The sequence below is a fragment of the Myotis daubentonii genome, chromosome 2 (genome assembly GCF_963259705.1).
Source record: "Myotis daubentonii chromosome 2, mMyoDau2.1, whole genome shotgun sequence".
NCBI classification, from domain to species: Eukaryota; Metazoa; Chordata; class Mammalia; order Chiroptera; family Vespertilionidae; genus Myotis; species Myotis daubentonii.
In genome coordinates this window covers 40,118,625-40,142,869 of record NC_081841.1, presented here as the reverse complement: position 1 = coordinate 40,142,869, position 24,245 = coordinate 40,118,625, and the positions used below count along the sequence as shown (strand labels likewise).

General features: G+C 39.1%; 1 protein-coding gene across 4 annotated transcripts in view; it reads right to left on the bottom strand.

Annotated features, from left to right (window-relative positions):
• Nucleotides 1-576: 576 nt before the first annotated feature.
• The window catches only part of BICD1 (BICD cargo adaptor 1), a 209,663-nt gene continuing 185,994 nt past the window's right edge, over nt 577-24,245 (bottom strand). Inside the window, exons 9-10 of one of the 4 annotated variants that reach the window (XM_059682515.1) lie at nt 12,271-12,346; nt 577-6,622 (exon numbers count right to left, since the gene is read on the bottom strand). In XM_059682515.1, the coding sequence (XP_059538498.1) occupies nt 6,502-6,622; nt 12,271-12,346 (197 nt within the window). In that variant the 3' untranslated portion in view covers nt 577-6,501. Of the gene's footprint in view, nt 6,623-12,270; nt 12,357-24,245 lie in introns of all 4 variants that reach the window. The other 3 variants (XM_059682516.1, XM_059682517.1, XM_059682519.1) reach the window with 3 other exon arrangements.

The following is a 24,245-nucleotide window of genomic DNA, read 5'->3' as shown; positions in this document are numbered from 1 at the left end:
TCTCCTGGCTCCCCCGACCCCCCACCCACCCACCCACACACAAAAAATATCAAGTCAAAGAACAGGACTCCCAACATCAGCTGATTTGCTACAACACATATTTGTTCTTCAAAGAAGGAGCTAGTAAATGAACCTTCTCAAAGTTTTGGGACTCCGCAGTTCCTTCATGTAAAAGAGAACCAAGAAGAATTGTCTCCCCAAATAAAGCATACAATCTTCATTCTTCTTTCATTAAAATCATGTTTCTTTCATTAGAATGTTTCCCTTTTCAGAACAGGTATTTCTTTCATGCTGGTACATTCCTGATCTAATTCACCTAAGTGTAGCCCCTTGCCGAAATAACCTTTTAGCAAAGATTACAAGGAGGAGAGATGATAGATGGAGAAAATGGGCAGAGGTGATACACGTTTCTTAATAAGGAATGTGCAGACATGTCAAAGCAAAGCATTCAGTTTTTAGTTCAAATAAGTGCTCACTTTGAATAAATATATAAATCATGTCGAAATTCATAAACTTTTTTTGCAAGTACAAATCAAAGAGAAGTTGCTCAAACTGATAAAAAGGTAACAGATGAAATGAACAAAAGATAACCAGTTTATTTACTGGGAAGAGTTATGCATCACACCATATTCAGTTGGTAACATAAACCAAGATATAAGAATTAATATATTGGCTTCAGTTATTTTCTTAGCACTGGAGTATCTTTTCCAACCATTTGAGTGCATGATCAGATTACAGAAATGCAAGCACATATATGGATTCTCCCATGAGGCATTCACTTAGGATTGTCTACAATTTAAAAAAAAAAAAATGAAAAAGGACAGCAATGATAAATTAATAGGGAATTTTTTGAATTTAAAATAAATGCATATATTTACTTTGAGAACAAGTTTCCTTTGAAATTTGAATTTTTAAAAATAATTAGCAATAATTATTAAAAATACTTCCTTAGGTCAGCCTTTCAGTCATGTTTTTATATGATATTCTCATTTTGTGGAAATGTTTCACATCATTTATCCCCAAAAGGCATAATAACAAAATTGCAATTAAAGGTGGAAATAGCAGAATAATTACAACAGTAATCATGCTGTGTACAAATCAGGGTTGGCCACACATTACACAAATGTTAATGCTGGAAAGAAACACAGTATCGGAATCATGTACGGTTCATCCCATATACATAATCATGCAAATAAAAACACTGAGTAGATTATAAAAATGTCATAAAAGGTTTTCAAAGAATTGTTTAATTGACTCTAACAGTCAAACCATCCAGTTTAAAAATGTCGTGGCAATGATGTTAAAGTCATTTACTTTCTCTAAGTTTTGGTGCACAATCATACTATGAACCCAAACAACAAAATGATTCATTCTATATTTCCATTATTATCGACTAATGATTTGTCAACAAAATGATGGAATTTCTCTCTATAGTTCTCTGATCTTTGTTTTAAAAAGACTTTGAAAAAAGAAAAATAGTCACATTAGAACACAGATTTTCTTCTCAGTGTTTTCAACCATAATGATCAGAGACTAATTCTGAAAGAAAAAAAGTTAAAATCAGAATGTGCTCTCAACCAATGTTACACAGCAAGTAAACTCCAATCGCAGAAATAACCTGGCTCAGCAGTTTATCCAGGTTTCAGTTTAAAGAGGACAAAATTTAAATAACTCCAGAGGAAAGGAATAAAAATATACTGATTAGAGCCATGCACTTCAATATGGAAAGGAGACCAGATATAGATAACAATCTCCTTACACTCCTAATGGAGAAATCACAAGAAATAAGACTTCTATACTGTTCATATTATGAATATGGGAAAGCTTACATGATGCGAAATATCTCATGCAAACATTTTACACGGCATACTTTTATGCACTCATACCCTTACACTAAAGGCAGTTCATTGCTGCTCTTCTTCGTAAGTAGATTATTTCTGGAAAATCCTTGATTGAGGAACATATTGTAATACTAAATATCTTTTTTCAGTTATATTTTGAGTAAAAACTATAGCTGTCTAGAGGAAACCTTTCAGGTGTTAAATAATAGAATCAGGTTACAAATGAAATACATCAGGAACAATGGCAGTTAACCTGGTATTTAAAATAAGTTGAATTCTATTTCAGACACCACTCATCTGGAGGCATTATTACAGACAATGGAAAAGTTCATTCAGAAGCTAGAGTAGTCTTGTATGTCCACAGAAATTGATTTTAAGGTGGAAATTATGTCAATATCAGCACTCACTATACTACCTATCACTACACCAGTTCAACAGCTTTTTGAAGAATTACGTTCTTCCCTTTATGTGGAAACATAGTTTGTGATATTAAATACAAGGACTATTTTAAAAACACTCTGGTTCATAAACAGATAAGTTATGGGGCAATATTTAAAATCGCGAACTTTCTCTAGGAGTTCCTTTTGAACCCAGTCCTGCTTTATATCTGCGACATCAGTGCATTTGTGGCAACCTTGGTTGAACCAGCACAGCTGCTTCCTGGAAATCCATGTTTCCCCTGATGTGCCTTTCTGAGAGACAGTTTATGTCTTTCGGCTGATGGAACAGAACAATTGTACATTAAACTTGCCATTCTTACCACAGTAGAAAATAGATTTCATTTTTCGTTTTTACATTTTGTAATTACCATTTGAGACTGCAGAGGATTTTATTTAATGCAGAATATCAGGAAATGTCCACATTTATGGTTTATTTGATCGACATTTCATGCTTGTTTGAGACAGAAGGACTATCTGTACATGGATATTTTCCAAAGCCTGGGAAAAGCAAATGTTGTAGATTGAAGACTCTTTTAAGAAAAGATAATGTTTGAGAGGCATTTACCCCTTTAAGGGAATGCAAACCTTCTATTTCCAAAGTATTCCTGAGGACATTTGGTTTTTTTTAGACTGACAATTGAGGCTTTTTATAGTAAAATTACTATATTCTGGATAACTTTAAAGATATGAAATATAGCTGCAAGAAAAAATACCAACAATCTTGTTTTATTTTTTACCAAATATTTTGGAAAAATTAGGATTGCTATCCTACTTTCAAGGAATAAAATATTTTATGGCTAACCAGAATACTTTATTTTTAAATCTAAAATAAAAGATTAATAGGATTATAAAATCCTAGAATTTTAATACATCATAAGATATCTTACCACTTAAGTTAATCCTTACTGGACAATAAATATTTAATTTTGTAAAAACAAATCATCATAATTATCAATTTTGATATTAATTTACCACTGTTAAGAATCTCTTTCCTAGAGTTAATATAAATCCCTCACACTGAAGACTGTTTTTCTTATTCTAGTCTTAATAACAATGTCGATAGCTGGTATCTATCATTGGTTACATTTTCTTGCAGATTAATAGTCTATGTCTTCCTTAGGCTAAAGTTTAACCTTTCTGAATAGGTCTTCTCTTAACTACTTAATAACTTTGATTTCTCAAAGTTATCCAAATTCCTCTTATTGAAACAGAATTGGATGGAAGGGATATGATTAGAAAGATTAATCCGAGGGTCCTGTATGCTCCTGGGCCCGCAGGCCAAAGACAAGATATAGCTCCTTTTTATTTTATCATTTAACTAAAAACAGTCCTCAGTAGAAAGCATTTCTGCATATTGTCCTTTTCAGTGTGGTAATTGTGCTTACTTTTTAAAAATTACCTGGTTACTCTGCTAACCACACTTGCTAGTTACTTTTAATCTTTGCCCACTGTGTTTGAAATAATTAGCCGGTATTTTTGTATTTCTGTAGTCTTTTTCCCCCACATCTCTCTTCAAGTGGTTTTACTGAGGGTTTTTTTTGTTTGTTTGTTTGTGTTTTCCACTAATACTTCAATTTCAATCATGATATTCTTTACACGTATACTGATTTTTTTTATCAGCGCTACACATATTTATTCATTTTAAATAAATATAGATGAGGCTGAGTTCAAACTATGCTAAATGATGCCACAGTGTAAATACATGGAATTCTCTCTTACTGCTTGGGGACTACGACCTCCTTTTGTCCCGAAAATTAGAAATTTATTTCCAAGTTTCTATACCTTCTTGGCAAAGTTTTGCTAAAATGAACCTTTTTATAGAATTGGTGTTTCAAAATAAATATTTCCCATTCTGTTCATAAAAAGGAACTGAAAAAATTAATATAGACTTGATAAAATTTCTATTGGAAGAAAAAAAAAGTGTTGCCTGTGACCCGGCCTTTCACTGGGGCATAAATACCAAGAAAGATGCAATCCTGCACTGTCAGTAGGATGACTGCGCTATAGTTATACAGAGTCAATGCTTACTGCTGAATTCCCTGCACCAGCAACAAAACTGATGAGGCAATACAGAAAGATGTTCTGAGGTACTTTTTAGATTGGCTTATTTTCCCTCAGGCACAAACAGTTTTTATTGAAAGTCAACTTTGCAGCTATCCCACTTCTCAGGTCCACACACATAATACTTGAAAAAGAAAGAACAAAAAGGAAAAAAGAGAAAGCAGTGGTGAGGAGTAGCTACCTTTAATTGAACTCTGATACAATCCACACTGTCTCACTAACACTGGTACAGGGCAGATACAACACCAATAAAATGAAGGTGTTCAGGAACAGCAAGGCCATTGCAGGTGGGGGGAAAACAGAAGGCTAGGCTGCCACGATCGAGACTTTATGAAGATTTGTCTCTTTTTCTGTTTCTTTAACCTGAATCTCTATGTATGGTGAAGATTTCTAACGACTTCAAGTTGCATAATAAACGACACTGTTGAAAATAGCACTCCTATATAAGAAATTACAAACCTCTTGGTTGCTTTGGTAATAGTGACCACAACTTCACAGGTGCATGACTGATGAAAGCTCCTGCGCTGTGCTTTATGACTTACCGATTGGCCGCCACCCTCGATGGACCATTCATTCCATCAATGTTCCACCCACTCCCGCTCAATAGGCTGAGTGGCTCTGACGAGATCTTCATTATTAGAGCCCTGTATTGTTAACCATCTTCTCTGTTAACAGTGAGGATTGTGTTTGTTTTAAAGAGAAGTTACAGATACTGTTACAGGAACAGGTCAAACCGTTATGATTGTAAATAAGTTAAGGCTACCTGACTAGACAAGGAATCAGGGCTGGGAGCAATTGTGTGGGCAGCACTTGTAGTTAAGGAGCCCAAGAGTTGTTAGACCTTTCAGCCCAATTAGCTGTTTTCCTTGTGTGTCAGATTATGTGCAAACTAAATTTTGCCACGAAAATCTACTGCCTTAAACCAAGTCATAAGTTACCCAGCAGAATTTGTAAATGAACTAGGAACATGTATGATCTCAGTATGTATAATATGATTGTAGGCACCTGAGTGTTTGTCAAAAGTAGACAATGAGCTAAAGTTTATTATCTATTGTTTTTTTTTTGGCAAGGAAGATTCATTATGAAAAAACTAACAACAACACATACAATTTTAATCACTATTTGAACACTTTCTGGGTAAATTCATTAACTGAAGGCGAACTTACATCTATCTATGTATATATTTTCCCCATTTGTATTTGATACCTTTCAGTGGGAACGACTCATAGGAGGACCCTGAATTTGGGAGAAGTAAAAAAAGAACTCTGGTCATTAAATAAGCACACCATTTCCCCCCTCATGTTTTTCAGCCTCCTTAACGTCATCACACACACATACACACACAAAGGAGCAGCACCAGTGCATCTACTCATCTGCAACTTTAAAAAACTAAAGATGCCGTCAAAAGTTGAATAAGTCAATGAATCATAACATAGTCTCTTTCTTAGATTTACTTAATGTCCAGTGAAGACTTCTAGTTAAAAAAAAAAAAAAAATCCAGCAGTTAATGAGCTGATTAGAAAGTAAGTGCATAAACAATATCAGTGTAGCAGCAAAATAGTTACTGTTAACATTCCGATGCACCTCATTTATCATTTTTGTGCAAGAAAAATGTCCACAGTCTGGTCCATACCAGATGTCAATCTCTATTGCAACTCATATTTAATGGAGCAAATGATACTTCTTTAAAAATAAATGAATTAAGTTCACCTCTTAGAGAAATGATTTTTATAGACATAAACTACGTGGCAAATAAAAGCACAAAATAAATACCAATGGTGAAAAAAGCTGGAATCAATTTCTACAGCCGAATGTGACGTTTGAGGAAGGATGATTTTACAATATATGTATTTTACATGGTCTTAGGTCTCTCTTATGCTATCGAGATAAAGCCAGTCGTCTGAGCTACGTGTCCTGTGTTCTTTGTATGTTTGTTTGTTATTTCATTGAACTGTGGCCATTTCATTGCAGAAGTTCATCTGTGACTTAGAGAAGCCATAATACGTTGTATCACACGGGAGTCTGGGCTTTGTGTTAATCTTCTCAACTTTCTTTCATCTTCCCAAGTGACGGGCATTAATCCCACCACAACGTCTAACCACCGAGAAGCAAACAGCAGCTGGGTCTTGGGCAGTGTCCTGGGTGTGGCTACAAAACGTTCACCCCAGATGTTCGTCCGCGGGCGGTGCAGAGGAGGGGTCGGGAGGCTTGGAGAGACAGCGGAGCGGGGCGCACTGCGAGCTGGAATGTGGCGGCTCCTCGGGGAGAGCTATGTCAGGACTGAAAACGAGAGACAAGCGTGTCAGCAAGGAAGGCAGCGACAGGGGCCAGGCGAGGCAGGCACGGGATGTGCACCGAAACGGAAAAAGAAACATGAACAGAAATTCTGCAGGGGAGATGGTTCACATCGAAAGCATGCCACGACAACCGCCGCTTTTCGAAACCGCTCACGAAACAGAAAAAGGAAACGTGTTGGGGAAACATGGGAACGCTTCCTTGCAATTCCCTTCTTTCTCCATTTCCGCACAGTCTCGTTCCCCTCGGTCTCTGGGTTAGGTGCAAGGTTTTTTAAGATCAGTCTGTCTCAGGCTTTTATGCGTACTCCGGTCCCTGGGGGAGCTTGGTAAAATGCAGAATCTGCTTCGACAGGTGGGACCTGAGAACCTGCATTTCTGACAAGCACCCGGGGTCCAAGGCTTTAGACTAGAGGATTCTAAGTCAGTTCTATGGTAGATCCGGATGCAACAGGATAATTAATCTGCCGCTGGATTGCTAATTTGCTCCAAGGGCTCCCCCTATCTGCTTTAGCTGGGCAGTTTAAATAAGACTGTAGAGAGTTTAAAATAAAGCCTTTTCTATTTGCTAAGTATATAATGCCGACTTCCACAAGACCTCCCAGAGCCTCTGGTTTAAATAAACTCAGACATGCTCAGGCTCATCAGTACCAAGAGAAATAATCCTAAAGAACAAGGAAGCAAAATTACTGCATTTCCTAAGGTAAAACTACAAATCGAATCTGGGTTCAGACCTTCTGAAATCTGACAGGGGAAAAGAAATCCCACTGTGGGGATATTTGTATTATTGAAAGAGATCAGCATTTTCCCATAACTCTGCTTCCCCTTCCCTTCTATTATGGAATTCAGTACCATATAATTCATTTCTGACAGGAGTAATGTTTGAGAAAACTATTCAAGGTTCATTGTTATTATTATTACTAGAGGCCCAGTGCACAAAATTCGTGCACGGGTAGGGTCCTTAATGGCTGCCAGCTGCCGGCTGGGGCCTTCCTTTTCCACGCCGCCCCCTGGTGGTCAGTGCACGTTATAGCGAGAGATCAAACTCCCGGTTGGTCAAACTCTCGAGGGGACACTTTGCATATTAGGCTTTTATATATATAGATTATTTACTTATTTATACATGGCTTTTGAGCTAATATTATTGAAGTCAGTCAAAACTGATCATTAAAACAATTTTAATCTTTGGTGCTGAAATGACCCTTCAGGTATGCCTCAAAATATCAGAATTTTGATACGAAACCAAAATTACACCAAATACCCATCTGCTTGAGGTCACTCTTACTTCCCAAAGTCTTTGACCTGCCATACATTTAGTTGAAAAGGAGATATGCTCTTCTGTAGAGTTGGGAGCAGCAGTGATAAAAATGATTTTTCCTATTTATTTTAAAAACGTGGTAGGTAAACAGGGGAGAACTGGTTTCAAGAGGACTGGGGGAATATTTCATGGCAAGACTCTCTCTCCCCTCTCTAGACAGTCAGATGGCCCAGGAAACGCCACAGCAGACAGACTTTCCCACAGACCCAACAGAGTTTCTTTCTGTTAAATCCGCATGGTTCAGAATGAGTTTCTTTTCAGGGCACCAAACATGTTCCTCAGCTAATGGCAAGCGGCACAAGGGATACATGTTGAAGGCCCTGTGTAGCTCAATAGAGAAAGGAAGACAAGCATTTCTGCCTGGCCAGCTGAAGTGTGTAACAACAGCTTACCCACGGGGTCCCGCTCACTTGGCCCAACCTAGGCATTATGTCATTCATGATCATTTAAAACATGTTTTCAAGGTGAAGGGATTAAAAAGTACAAATTGGCAGTTACAAAATAGTCACAGGGATGTACAGTGCAGCGCCGGGAATATAGACAATAACATTATAATAACTACGTATGGTGCCAGGTGGGTACTAGACTTATAGGGGGAAATACTTCGTACATTATAGAAATGTCTAACTATGCTGTATACCTGAAACGAACAGAATATTTAATGTCAACTGTAATTGTACAATTAGAAAAAATTAAAATTTTTTTTCCATTATTTCAGATTGCTTACATGGTATGATATTATAAATATCTTGTATTATAGTATTACTATTCTAAATTTGCATGAATGCAATCACACTGTATATATGTAGTAGAAGCATAGTCTTGGCTTACAGAATAAGAAATTATTTCTAAAATGTAAGTATTTGACAGGTTCTAATGATTAGCTATAGGAAAGAATTCAGTTTCAATTCTGACTGCTACATATCTTTAGGAGCTCACTCATTGTTCAGTCTTTACCATTTACAAGTTTAACTTATGTAGGTAAAACCATGTTGTGAACAGTAGGTCTAGGGACTATTACTAAGTACAAAAATGGATATATCTTCAGAAAGGTTTCTTTTCCCAAGTAAGCAAGTTCTTGGAGAACAATATGAAATACCAAATATTTCTATGTATTTAAATATTACATCCAACACTGCAATACATTGGGTAACCCTTTCACATTATGGTTTTTATTATCTACTAGAGGCCCAGTGCACGAAATTTGTGCACTCGGGAGGGGGGGGAGGGGTGTCCCTCAGCTTGGCCTCTCGCAGTCTGGGAGCCCTCAGGGAATGTCTGACTGATGTGGGGAGTGGGCCTAAGCCAGCAGTTGGACACCCTTAGTGCTGCCATGGAGGCGGGAGAGGCTCCTGCCACTGCCAGCCATGAGCTAGCTTCTGGGTGAGTGGTGCTCCCTCTGTGGGAACGCACTGACCACCATGGGGCAGCTCCTGCATTGAGCATCTGCCCCCTCTGGTGGTTGGTGCGCATCATAGCAACTGGTTGATTTACATATTAGCTTTTTATTATATAGGATAAACAACTTTAGTAATTTAACTCTACACTGGAATCAGCCTGTAAAACACATATATGGAAAGTTCTATATTTTTGAATATGAGAACATGTTCTTTTATTCAAAACCATATACCTAAAATTTTATCCTAACATATATATAAGCTTTAGGAAGTATAAAACAATTTTTAAAGTGAGAAACATAAGTAGAACACCTGATCTGAAATCACTCAACATTCATAGCATGTTTTGTTTTTCATTGAACAAATGAACCTTTTCAATTCAGGGATAAAGAGTTAACATGGTGGTTTAAGCACTCTCTGACTTTGCTTCTCACAGCATAGCTAAAGGGGGAGTTATGCATCTCCAGGCAGTGCCCTGGTATATGGTGGTGGTTAGGAGAGTCATTGGGCTGAGTTGCTTTAAGGATGGGCAACCCTGGATAAGTCATTTTATCTCCCCAAACCACATTTTCCTCATTTTCAAATGGGTGTAATAACTGTTTACCTTATGGGGGTTGTAGTGATTAATAAGTATAAAGAATTTAACACTTGCGTACGGAAGAATTCGAAGGTTGACTGGGTTAAGTTTTCTGTCAGAAAGAAGTGAAAAGGGCAGTAAGGACATTTAATTTGATCCATTTGGCAGTGGGTACAGGTGGGAAGGAAGCCAGTAGTAATTCCAGCGACTCAGAAAAGGACAGTCTTTTCAGGTCTAAATGCATTTTATCATTTCTCTGTGTGGACCACAATGAGGGACAGTGGAAACCAGCTTGGGACCATGCTGTATTCATGTGGGTAGAAACCAGAAACATTTGCAATTCATTAACTTTTTTTTTTTTAAGTAAATCATTTGTGCGGAGGTAGCAAGCAATCTAAATTCAGTCATTTCAGAAGGTATGGGACTGGGGCAGGGATCCATTTAGCCAAACTGGTTCTCAAAAAAAAAAAGGCAACATGAAATAAAAGTAAAGTTAAAAATATCCCCCAATAGCCGCCTCCACTCTTTGCCCACGCTAACTAGAGAGAGGGCAGGTCCGTGTCTTGAGGAAAGGGCAGGCACGAGGCACGGTTGGCAGCAATTTCAGATATCAAGAGCACACTGGGGGCCAGGCCTGTGCCTCCTCCTCATCCTTCCTTTTTTTTTTTTTTTTTTAAAATATATTTTATTGGGTTTTTTTTACAGAGAGGAAGGGAGAGGGATAGAGAGTTAGAAACATCGATGAGAGAGAAACATCGATCAGCTGCCTCCTGCCCATGCCCTACCGGGGATGTGCCTGCAACCAAGGTACATGCCCTTGACCGGAATCGAACCGGGTACCCTTCAGTCCACAGGCCGATGCTCTATCCACTGAGCCAAACCGGTCAGGGCCTCATCCTTCCTTTATAAGAGATGGAACTCGGCCAGCAAAGTAACTTTCCGAGAATGCACAACTGGTATGTGTTAGAGATGGAACTGAAACCCAAGCAATCTGACTTCAAAGCGCCTTCACGCCTCCCTGGAAGCAGTAGTTACTAAGCACCTGCCCGTCCCGGGCACCCTGTCCCAGGCCCAGGGTGCTGGGCGGAGAATGAACTGCAGGTGTAGAGCTCATGTTCTTCACCACTCCCTGCAGAAAATCGACTGAGATGGGTTTGAACATTGATAATTGCATTTCCTTACGTAATTGAAATTAGTCAAAGCTGCCTACGGTAGACTAATGGCACTTGTACGTTCACGGAGAACTTTCCTGCTGGAGGTGGCGGGGGAGGCAGGCTGAGATAGCAATCAGGAGACCCCGGCGTGGGGCCTCTTTAATCATATCCCTTTTCCTGCTGACTCAATGTCCCACTTATCAGGCTGCACAACTGCCTCAGGGACCAAGTCTCACTGGGGCTTTGGGGCCACTGTTTCTGGGCAACGCCTGTGACACCTCCCCCCCCCCCCCCCCCCCACTCTCCAGCTAAGCCCCAGCCACCGCAGCCTGCTACAGACACCTACTCCTCAGACACACGTGGAAGCACGCTTGAGCCTGCCCTACTCAAAAGAAGCCCGGCCTGGTAGAAGCAAGAACAGTAAGCAGGTAGAAAAGCCACGCCAGACTATAAAAGTTTGGCACCGTCAGAGGCCAAATAGCTGGAGATGAAATATTACGGGAGGAGGAGGAGGTCCTGACAGGGTGCTCCATGCTGTGGAAGTTCACCCAGGACGAGAATTCATGATGGACAGGCAACGCTTTCCCTGGAGTAGAAACTGCCAGCACCCTCTCTAGCTGAGTGTCCAGGGAGCATGGGGACCTGCCTTTCAATTTCTTCAGTTAATCTCGCATGAAGGGCTCTGTCACTGCAAATATTCCTTTTGGAAATGCCAATTACAAGTTTTTCTCCACCTTTCAATGTCAGCTTTAATGAGGGCACTGAATGGACAGAAAACGGAAACACGTTCATAACGTTGTCTAAGAACAGACATTACATATGCTTTATATCCTTCCTGTTTGTTTGCCTGAGGAATATTTTCTAAGGACAATGGACAAACAAACAAACAAACAAAAAGTAGGGCCAACATCCTCACAATTCCAGGCTTTCTGTTTGGGAATATAATGAAACACTGGGGTAATGCAAAGAGCTAGTCCTGCTAGGGCCAGGAAAACAAACACTAGCTCTCTTGGATTTCCATTAGGTCCACATGGACTTCAGGTAACCAATGTGTGTTCATATCACCCATTGGAATAAAATGTAGCAAGTGAAATGATGTATAGGTGGTTATGGTGTTGAGAAGGAGAGCTTGGGGTGTATGGCTCTGACATGCAGTTGGGTGGGGAGAGAAAGGGCGTCTGAATTTACCTGACCGTCGGGCAGTCTTGCCTCCCGGCTAGTTGTGAGCACTGTGGCGGTACGGAGGCAGCAGGCTGCTGACAATCTACAAGAAACTGATAAATTAGACATGTATACAAAGAGACGACAGAGCATCATGTTAGTAACTAAAGCAGTTGCCTGAGAGATTTAGTGAGGAATGTGTATTCACACAGAAACATCTGGATTAAGCTATTTACACCCCCCCCCCATTCATGCCATTAGAAAAGACAAGAATTTTTTCTTAAATACCGTATTAAAAATTAGTGACACGAAATTAGTAATGAGATTCCTCAAGCACATTAGGACATATGTGGCCATTCATATTTGGTGCCTGGATATATATGAAAATAAAGGGTCTTTTAATATAATGAAAAATCTTCAAGTTCTGAACTTGCCCGTGATGGTAGTGACTTGCTGCACACTTAGATCTGCTATTCCAAAATGGAACAATTTCAGGTAACTGACTTTATTGTCAAGACAGCTGGGTATAGTATCAACCCCATAGGTACACTGAGAAAAGCATTGAGAAAAGTAATCCTTCCTATTACTAATAGAAGGATATCAGGGAAGAAAATCATCTTTACAGTTTTCTGAAAGTCATCTTTACAGTTTTCTGAAAATAGATTTCTTGTATTTATCACAAGAAATAATTGGTTAGCAGAAATCTTAGAATGTGTAAATTGTTAGTAACTTGGACTGATGGAGAAAACCAATCTGAATGGGAAATCCACTTTTGTTTTATTTTTGCCATTTAAAAGTATATAATGTATAACTCATGCTAGGTTAACAAAGTGCTAGCTAATAGAAAAGTCCATGCTTTAGCTGATCAGTTACATTAATCATCTACTCCAAAAAAGACTACTGAGTGTTCTCAAATAATCAAAGAACAGTCTTTACTGGTACCAGGCCGACCACACTAGAATTACCAAGGAAGCTGGCTAAAAATACACAGATCATATTTTTGCAAAAAGATTTGGCAAAAAAGTTAAAATTCAAGTTAGACTTAAAAGTTCGATTATTCTTAAATATTTGCAAAATTTCCTCTTGCTAACTGCTTAGACTATGTGTTTGCTAGCCTGCCTCTTTCCCCATGTTGTATAGATAATATTTAAGATAAATTCTCAATTTACAGCCTTGAATTAATGAGAATGTATTTAAAAAATCTGTATTCCAAAGCTGTGTCCAAGTATCGCTTGTTCTAAAGCCAGTATATTCTATATTATAAGAAAACCTGACTATAGAACTCCAGACTATCAAAATTCATGAAAGTTGCTGATGCTTTTGTATAAGATACTGAAAACACACTAAAGCTGTCTGTGATGCAGAGTTCATTCAGGAGAACATTATTGAAGGGACCCTTTAACAAGGTGGTCTTTGTTGGAGAGTAACTTATTAATTATTGCTTATTAATAGGAATGAGATCTGATTCTTGTTTAGTATCTGATATTCAGATTACACACTCAGTAAAAGTCCTTCAAATGTAACAAATATTTCTGTTTTCTCTGCTGTGAGGGATTCTTTTTGTTTTTAACTCTGTTTTCTCATTTTGCAGCTTGATTAGCTCAATGATTCCCTTTTGTAGAAACTCAGAGTCTTAAAGGATGAATTCCTTTATCCTCCTTTTATCTTTTCTAAAGGATTTCCTAAGAGATAATTTAGGAACATTTTGGACTAATTTAGATAAGGATTCTGATACAGCCAGGTGTGTGCTGCCCTCCCATGGTGCATTTGGGTAATGCAATGGATGCAAATGAACATGAATCCTTGGAAAAAAAACATGCTGGGATCTGGCCTTACGCCTTACATTGCTGGGGAAGTATAAATATAACTCTTTTATAGAAAAGTTTTGGCCTCTGTGAAATGGTAAGCCCTAGAATCTGTGCCAATGCGGTCACATATTATTCATTTGAAATATGTTTTGTGTTGAAAATTGGAAAACCGGTGAGCAGGACTACAAGGCACTACCTAATGAACTCTTTAATATGAGGTAGATATTCCTTCTATCTCTAGTGAATATCAGTTTTTCCTTCTTTAGAAGTAATATTCTCTGGATAATTATTACTCATTTTTGCATTTATTATTTATATGTATTTAAGGAATAAAAAGTAAATTCCATAAATAAGATGGTGATAGATGGAAAAAAAAAAGAAAAGAAATTAATAGCTGTATTGCTCCAACTCAATTTTCTCCTAAATTCTTCTCAGGTCAGTAGCCTCCAATCATGTTCATGTCTAACCCCACTGAACAGCCCGTGTATTAGCATGTACTTGGTAAAATGAAAGGGATGGGTTGGGAGATTGAGAAAATACCTTCCAGCCCAGAGATGCTGTGGGCTTTACCTGAACTCACCAGCTCGGTCTAGGAGCTGGTAAACTCATTCCTGAAGGAACTAGGCCTCGTCGCATTGCAGAGGGTGTAAAAGGTGAAAATTATGTACCTTAAGGAGGAGGCATTGCAGAACCACAGCAGTCACTGCTGTGATCTGGGCCACCCAAAGTCGCCTCAACCATCCAACAGTCAAGTTAAACTTCTATTATGTGTCTGAAACTATGTTTGGTGGCAGGGATAAAAGGAAAACAGAGAAGATACAGTCCCTGGTCAATTGAGAAACACAAGCACATTCAACAAGCAATTACAATAAAAGTGTCATGACGGTGATGACGGTGATGATGATGATGACAGCAGCTCACACTTACTGATTGATGGCCATGTACCTGGCACTGTGCAGGCACTGAAATGCAGGCCCTCCTTTAACCCTGTTTTATTATCTCCAATTTACGGATGAGGAAAGAGGGATTTTGGTTAAGTAACTTGCCAAAGTCCACTAAGAGCTGGGCTGAGATTTCAATCTAGGACTGTATGATCCAAGGGCTGAATTAAACCTATAGACACCTCACTGCCTTACTTTCCATGATAGGGAAGTTAGGGCTCTCAGAGCAGAAACAATGAACTAAATCTAAGTGGCCAGGGAACGCTCCCTGGAGGTTGTGACATCTGTGATGTACACTGAAAAATGTGAGTTGGCCAGGAACTTCTTAGCAACGATTACATGTTTATGGTCTCTGCTAACAGTAATTAAATATTTTACAAGATTAAAGTGTTTAGTTAAAGTGTTCAGAACAGAATTAAATAACACTGTGCATTTATAGTATAAGGTCACAGGCCTGAGAAAGGTCATAGCATACGCAAGGGATTGTTAGTGCCTTAAGGGCAGAGATAAATAAAGGGTGTTATTGCGTAAAGCACCTGTGGGTCTGTCTTAATTACACATGAAGAGCATCCTTGTAAGACATTCCTCCATAAACAAAGGCCAAGTAGAAAGGAAGGTAGAAAAGAGAATGAGAACAAAGGAAGGAAATTACCAGCTGAATCAACATGAAGTAGTTTCTCCTGGGAACTTTATACTAGTTATCTGTCTGGAATAAGACAGTCTGGAGTTCTTATTTTCACTATTCCTACCATGAGGAAAGCAAGTATTTTTGGTATATGGGACAATATCAAAATCTCATATATCCTGAGACTGTTTTTCTCTTTAACATTTTTCATGATCTTTGCTATTGAAACAAATGCAGAGCTTAGCATTAGAGCAGGTGGTCTACCAACATTCATTGATTAATACAGATCACCATATATATTAACTTGCTCAAGGTCACACAGCTGGAAAGCAGGAGAGCAAGGATTTGACTTCAGACTTTTCTGATGCTGAGGCCTATTTTCTATTCACTACTCTAGCTGTCTCTCAAATAGACACCAGCTGCCTCTAGACAATATCAGGGTCATAGAATCAATGAAACATAAAAACTTCGCCAGACATAGTAATTTGGAGGCAACCAATTACCTCAAAAACACAAAGCAAGATAAAGGGTGCAGGGATGGGGATGATATCTAGTTTCTCTAGAGAGGTGGCTGAAATCCATGAATTTCATTGGCGAGGGAGAAAAGTCTCATCGTATGTTTTCTCTTCAGGCTTCTACCATTTTAAAACTTTTCAATGCAATTTAGAAAACGAATCAAGCTTCTAAAAGTCAATGCCCACTGGTGGCTGTTGGGGTTGGGAGGGAGGGCCTCCGGTGGAAGGAGGCAGGGGACACCTCTGTTTTGGCTCCACCCCTGGCTCAGAGGGCAGTGGTGGGAGTTGGTGAGGACAGTGTGGGTGAAGGATGATCTGTGGAGACCACACCCAGCTATAGAGAGTAGTGGGGCTGCAGAAGGGCGTCCGTGGTGGCCGGATGCTGGGCGAGAGGCAGAGCAGCAGCTCTTTGTGGCAAACGGCCTCCTCCAGAATGGCTTGCACCCAACCCCTGGCTTTCCTGACTGAGAACTAATGCAAGCCTACCATTGCAGGAGATCTTATTTTCCACATCACATCTGCTTCCCTCATGACCATAAACTCCTCTGGGTGCTATGTACTTTCCCAGGAAAACTATCTCTGTCCCCTGAGTTTTCCTTAAGCCAAGTTCTTTTTTAAAAAAAAAATATATTTATATTCATTTCAGAGAGGAAGGGAGAGGGTGGGAGAGATAGAAACATCAATGATGAGAGAGAATCATTGATTAGCTGCCTCCTGCACACTCCCTACTAGGGATTGAGCCCGCAACCCAGGCATGTGCCCTGAACAGGAATGGAACTGTGAACTCCGGGTTCATAGGTCGATGCTCAACCACTGAGGCACACCAGCCAGGCAGGCCACGTTCTTGCAAGACATGATTTCAAATTCCCTCACTCTCCTCCTCGCTCCCTGACCATGTCCCAGTTTGTGCACTACCTTCTAAAAATGAGGTGTTCAGAAAGGAAATCAGGTGTGATAAGATGTGAGTGGCGGAGTGGAGTGGCAGAGTCTCGCCTTGTCTGAGACATCCTGCTTCTATGAAAAGAGCAGAAGCCTGTGTGGCATTTTTTTGGCAGCCACATTTCCCTGCTATTTCCCATAAGCCTGCTTTATTTACAGATGGTGCTCTCAAGCCATATTTCCTCCATCGTGAAGTTACAGCGTCTGGCACTCCAATGGAATATTTTATGTAATTTTAGCTTTCTAATAAAAGTTTCGCCTTTTCCTATCTGAACCATCTTTCAGATCTGATTCTGTCATCTAGCATATTAACTTCCTCTCCCTTTTATTTCTCTTTCAAATCAGAAAAATGTGATAACATGACCTTGAGATCTTTATCTCTCAGACTAGAGGACCGATGCATGAAATTCGTGCACAGGGTGGGGGGGATGTCCCTCAGCCTGGCCTGCGCCCTCTCGCAATCTGGGACCCCTCGGGGGATGTCCAACTGGTAGTTGCACATCCCTCTCACAATCCAGGACCCCTCACTCCTTACCACCCACCTGCTCGCTCCTTACTGCTTGGCTCACCGCTCTTTAGCGCTGCCTACGAGGCGAGAGAGGCTCCCGCCACCACCACTGTACTCGCCAGCCATGAGCCCTGCTTCTGGCTGAGCGGTGCTCCAGCTGTGGGAGTGCGCTGACCACCAGGGGGAAGCTCCTGCATTGAGTGTCTGCCCCCTGGTGGTCAGTGTGCATCATAGTGACCAGTTGTTCTGGTTGACTGGTCCTTCTGCCATAATAGTCACTGGGCTTTTATATATATAGATTAGCAACTAATAGTAAGGCCAGGCTAAGTAGAAATAATACTTCATAAATATCAGTCTATGAATTTGGACCCTTTGAACATGTGCATTCAACCAGTTATGAATCCAAACAATTATAGTATCATCTAGAATTTCTCTGTCTAAAAAATATTGGAAAATACCTGGTTAGTTGTTTGCCAAAATTCAGGTATATTATGGTACCACTTTTCCTGGTTTTATAAGCAAGAGAATGAGGGTAAGTCTAGCATAAGTCGTTCTTGCTGAACTCATGCTGGTTTTTAGTAATCCCTACCTTATATTGAGCATATGAAACTCATTGCTTTCTAGGAATCTGCCAAGGATCAGCCTCAAGGTTGTAGGTCTACAGGTTAGAGAAACTGCTTTCTTTTATAAGAAATTACATTTCTTCTTCTGACACACCTAAGAATTCACCTTTTCATTTTCATATTCTATTTCTCCCTGGGACCTCTTCCCCGGTCTTTTATAAGGCATGTTTTTTTTTTTAGCATGTCTCCTTCAACAACAAAAAGTGAGAAGGAGAGGGATAGATGCTTTCATTCCTTTCATGCCATTTTGAAAATGGCAACTCATATATACTCAAATATTGGCAGGAGAAGTGAAAAGTCATGATACAAAGAGCAAACATGCCTCTTGGTGAGACAGTTAATATCTTTGATAACTTGGTGTACTGTTTCCAGGTCTGTTAAAGAAAGATAGACTTAATAATTAAATCTACCCATCTGGACAATTGCTGTTATAGAATATAACATCACTATTATTTCCAAATAGATATCACTTTGAACAAAAATTTTACCTATTTGAAGTATTCATTAAGGACCTTTCTGTAGGACAGATGATTAATGGTTAGTAGAAAAGCAAGAATGTTTAATTATTAAAGCTATTACAATAAGGGTTGACAGGGACTTGTTCTAAGATAACTCCATAGTTAATGATCACACCCTCTTTATATCCATAGGATATCCTCCTTTTTTATTTCTGCAAATCTAGCCTTGTTCTTCCAAACTATTCCCTAATTTAGATTTCAGCAAATACATAAAAGAGCATGCAGAAAGAATGTAGAAGGAAGGGGAAAGGATGAAAAATAATGGTAGCATGTAAGAGTTCTTAAGTGCTGTATATATGCAAACACTAGGCTAAGCACTTTGCATGCAATAGCTTTTTCATCCTTACAAAGAAATAGTTTTTAAAAATATATATATTTTATTGATTTTTTACAGAGAGGAAGGGAGAGGGATAGAGAGCCAGAAACATTGATGAGAGAGAAACATTGATCAGCTGCCTCCTGCATGCCCCCCACTGGGGATGTGCCCACAACCAAGGTACATGCCCTTGACCGGAATCAAACCTGGGACCCTTCAGTCCAAGGCCAACGCTCTATCCACTGAGCCAAACTGGTTAGGGCATAGGTTTTGTTTTTATTTTATAAATAAGAAACTGAGGCCTAGGGAGGTTAAGGGATTTATGCATGGTCACTGAAAGGGCGAGGGCTACGCCCTCCATCTTGCTCCGGATCCTCCATTTTTGGGCAGCAGCCATTAGCCATATGCTCAGCAAGGAGCTTCTTCCTGGAAGCCCAAGCCTCTGCTAGCCACACCTAGGATTTCTTTATACTAACCAATGATAATCAAGGGAAGTGCGCGCCATAGACACAACCACATCCTGTGTAACAAGACCCCGACTTGCGCCTGGCCAATCGTCAGGGCCCACAGTCCTCTCTCCTCCCCTTACTCCAACCCCCCTATAAAACCCCTCTCCTCACAGAGCTCTCGCTCTCTCTCTGCCTCCTGCCACTGCGTCGGCGAGTGTGGTGGACAGGGAGCTCAAGCTAGCTCGAATAAAGGCTCTTTTGCTTTTGCATCGGACTTGGCTCCTTGATGGTCTTTTGGGGATCCTGAAATCTGGGCTTAACAGTCACTTTCTGTATGGTTATTATAGTGAACAAAATCTTTTTAGTGTTCAGAATACTCAACTGAGTTTGGTTGTCATAATGCCCATTTTACAGATTAGAACAGTGTGGATCAGAAGAGTTAAGTGATTTTTCTGAGGGCCCACAGAAAGAGGAACAGAGTGAGAACCTGAGCCCAGGTTTCTGACTGTCCACCCCATGCCATTTCAGTAGAATGCCCCATCGTGCCTGTTATATAAACTGACTATGTGCCCCCACCTCCCCATTCATATGTTGAAACGCTAACCCAGTACCTAAGAATATGACCGTATTTGGAGATAGGATCTCTAAAGACATACTTAAGGTAGGGTGACTAATCCAATCTGACGAATGCTCTTATAAGCAGGGGAGATTAGGAGTTTAGCACACACTGAGAGACCCAGGGATGCATTCACACAGATAAAAGGCAGTGAGAAGGCAGCCATGCACAGGAGAGGCCTCAGGAGAGACCAAACCTGCCCACACCTTGATCTTGGACCTCCAGCCTGCAGAGCTTGGAGAAATATAAATGTCTATTGTTTAAGCTCCTCAGTCTAACTAATGCAGAGCCTTTGTACTTGATCCAAAGTGAAAGCAGTTATTACTCTCTCTTACTCTGCCAACTCTTTTGTGTTAATAAACGAATAACTGAACTTCGCTTGAGTTCTTCTAAGATCTAAGAAGTCCAAGGGTTGAAATAAATAAATGTTTTAATTCAAGGAAACTCAAATGAGAGGATATATACAGAAGGCCAGAGCACAAATTCTAAGTGAAAATCTGCACTTGAATTTCAGCAGACTTTCTTCTTAGCAAAAAGCACTTTAGAAAGATGTAAAGGTGGTCAAATCGGGGGTGTTGGGGAAAATGAAATCGATGATAAGATGTGAAATTTGAGTAATTAGGTTAGTAGAAAGTACAAGTTTCTCTGCACTGTGCACTGAAGGACAGAAAACTTGCATAATGGTTTTTAAAAGCCGCCCTAATGTAGGGATTCTCGATACTTGTGGATAATAGCACAAAGTTGCTTCCCATAGTTACTAACATATTTCTTGAGGTTTTTACACAATCTATGGGAATGGGGAATGGGTATGTCACAATAATTTCCTTCTCTTTGCCAATGATGCTTCTGCAGTAATTTTCTATATATCTTTGCCTTCCTCTCTCTTCTGCCCCCCCCCCCCCCCCCGCTCCTCAACTTCCCTCCATTTTAGCATGAGATTCGGGGTCCATGAGAGACCTCTGGGTTTAGATCCTTGCTCCACCACCCAGTGAGGGACACTGAGGAACCGTTCTGAGTCTCAGTTGTTCTATCTGTGAAGCAAGGACATTAAATACCAGTCTTGCAGATATCAGGTGAAAGAACATTTGGGAAAGCATGTAGCCCGGGGTCCATCGACAGGAACTGGTCATTGATTAGACATGAGGGACCAAAGGGAGGAGTCAGATGACCTTGAGGTTTTCAGCATCAAGAAACAAAGTAAATCTCATCAACAAGAATGAACATTAAAAAGGCCCCAAATAGACTATATGATGAAATCATTTCAATAAGCCTTTGCTCCTCACATTGCATTCATCTGAAATGGTCTCCCTTCTCTCTGACTATTCAGAACCGACAAGTTTCAGCCTGATCACTCCAGAAGGAAGTATCTGCTTCCTCTAAACTTCTTCAGCACTTATCTCATCTCCACCAGCATTTCTCGTGTCCAGCTTGTGGCCACTGCTATCTGCGCAGTAGACATAATTTCCTCAGTCAGGCTGCAGGGTGAGGGCGGCGAGGGCCCTGCCTTATAATTCTTACCATTCTTTGTTTCCCCATAGTAGTGTGCCTGGAGAATTTGCATGTGATGCAAAAATATTTTCTAATATACTGACTACACTTCCCCTGACAGATCTTCGGACTCATTTCTTCTTTATTAGTATTTTATTAATGCCATTGTCTGATGGATCCACTTGAAAATGGGAGTTTACAATTTAGATATTCCTGTCATCAGAACCACATATTTCTAGTAAAAGGAATAAAAAAGAGGAAATATTACCTGATAAAGATTTTAAAGCTAATTTAGTTATATCAGGTAATTAATGAAGACTTTGATGTATACATTTTAAAAATAAATGTTTAATTGCCACATTTAAAATGTGCCCAATACTAAATTATTCCTCACTAAATCTACAAAATGATTAATAGCATGTTACTGAATTAACAGAAAAATTAATGGAAAGAAGCATCAAAATACTTTCTCCTAGGAGTAACAACTTCAACAGTTACATAGTCCTATGGATGCCTATACATGTAAATTGAAAAAACAAACATAGAAAGTAAAAAATTTAGGAAAAAAAATAAGAAAAATTTAAGGTAGAAACATTATATAATAAACAATAATTAGGAGAGCATGAGATAGAAACATTTATATAAATATAAACAGTAGTTAGAAAAATTTGAAATTTTTTAAAAAAGGAAATGATGAATTTAATGATGCATTGACTAATAAAAATGGAGATCTGTGAACAACTTTTAGCACTTTATAATCAAACACACAGAGTTAGCTATCTCATCCCTTTTTGCCAGACATATCACATATCCTATTAATCCATGCATTTATCAGAAAGTACCCACAGATAATAGCATTATTTCCAACTACTCAGGGGTACAATTTGCTAATTTATGTCACCAGACACCTTAGGTTTAACTTTACATCAGTGTTTAACAAGGCAAATCCCACATTTATATCCTTGTAGTCAGAAATAATCATTATTCATTAAATATTTCTGGAATAAATATTATTCATTAAATATTTCTGGAAAAGACAGAATTGTTGAAACACAAAAACATGTCAGTATAGACAATGCAAAAAAGTATTACTAAAAAATCTTTAAAAACATTTGGCTCTGCCTTTACATAATGATAACTGTGTATAGTTTATCACACTTTTGGGACACACATTAAAACTGCCTTCAACAATGTAGAATCGAAGCATGACTTGCTAAGAAGAGGGAGCATTTTCAGACTTTATAGTGATTATAAATTAGACCAAGAATGTCAAACTCGCGGCCTGCCGCATGCAGCCCACAGCAAATATTTTTGCAGCCCAGCCAATATAACAGTATGCAAGAAACGTTTTAATAAAAATTTCATAACTTAATTTTTACAATATCCTGTTACACATAATTATTAATATCGAACTACAAGTTTGCTAATGGCTGATTACTATAATCATGTCTCATTCATTTCCCTTACGTGCCTAATGCGCAGGTGCATCATTTCTCTCCACTAATACTAGCAGTGAATATTTTAGCAGCTGATTGCCACGTCATTAGTCTTGGACTGACTTGTTTGGTGTGCGCAACAGGAAATATTTCGCTTTCAGAGAGCAAGAAAAATAGGTTTATTTGCGTTACATTTATTAATTTGTGCAGTTATTCAATGTCTGGTAAGTTAATGTTCAAGAAAAATATTAATTTTTATTAAAATATTCTATTATTTTATGTTAACAATTACTCATTTATTTCAGCCTTTTGTATTCAGCATGTCTCTATCAAAATAAACCTACATTTCTATGAAAATTGAAGCTTTTGTTTTTTTGCGGCCCACATAAACTTAAACCTTGCTTATTTGGCCCGTGTTAGCCTTTGAGTTTGACATGCTTGGATTAGACAAAAACTTTCATCTAGCTTTCCATTTTCTGTCCTGAAGAATATCATCTGACTAGCTGGTAAGACAAAGCAATACTCATAATCCATTTTTATTTCAAACCTTGCAAAAAAGAAATATAAAAATGCCCGGTAGCAGATTAATGTTTTGCTCCTGAACAACTTACAATCAAACCATGAGCATGTGTGTAAGCAACAGCCTATGGTAGGAAGGCCATGGAGGTGAGGGGGAGGGTAATGAAATACAGTGGCACCAAGAGGTAAAAGTACATTTTGCTGCCAGATTCTTACACCAATTAAACATCTATTAGAAAATTATCTTTTCTTCAGAAATGACCTTTCCAAGAACAATGGCAGAGTTAACTGGCACAGAGTTAACTCGAGGTGGTTTGGTGGTCTGTTCTCCAGCAAGCACAGTCAATAACAGCATGGATCAGATAAAGAGCCGCTTATACCTTTGAAATGTCAAGATAATTCATCATCAAAAAGAAAAGAAAGATAAAGTTAAACAAACTACAACCAAAACCTCCCTCAAAAGATCAATTGTAAAAACATACACCAAACAAGAAAAATATATGAGACACCACTCAGGGAAATGTGTTTGATTTTCCTGTTTAACATTTTTTTTGTCATTTAAAAAAAAATCAGTGCTGTAAAATACTCTGAGAGGTTCAGGGCATCCCTTCTATAAAATGATGGATCTGAAAATTATAGGCTTTCACCAATGTCAGTTGTTTCTTTTTTTTCTTTTCTTTTGTTTTTTTTTTTTAAGACAA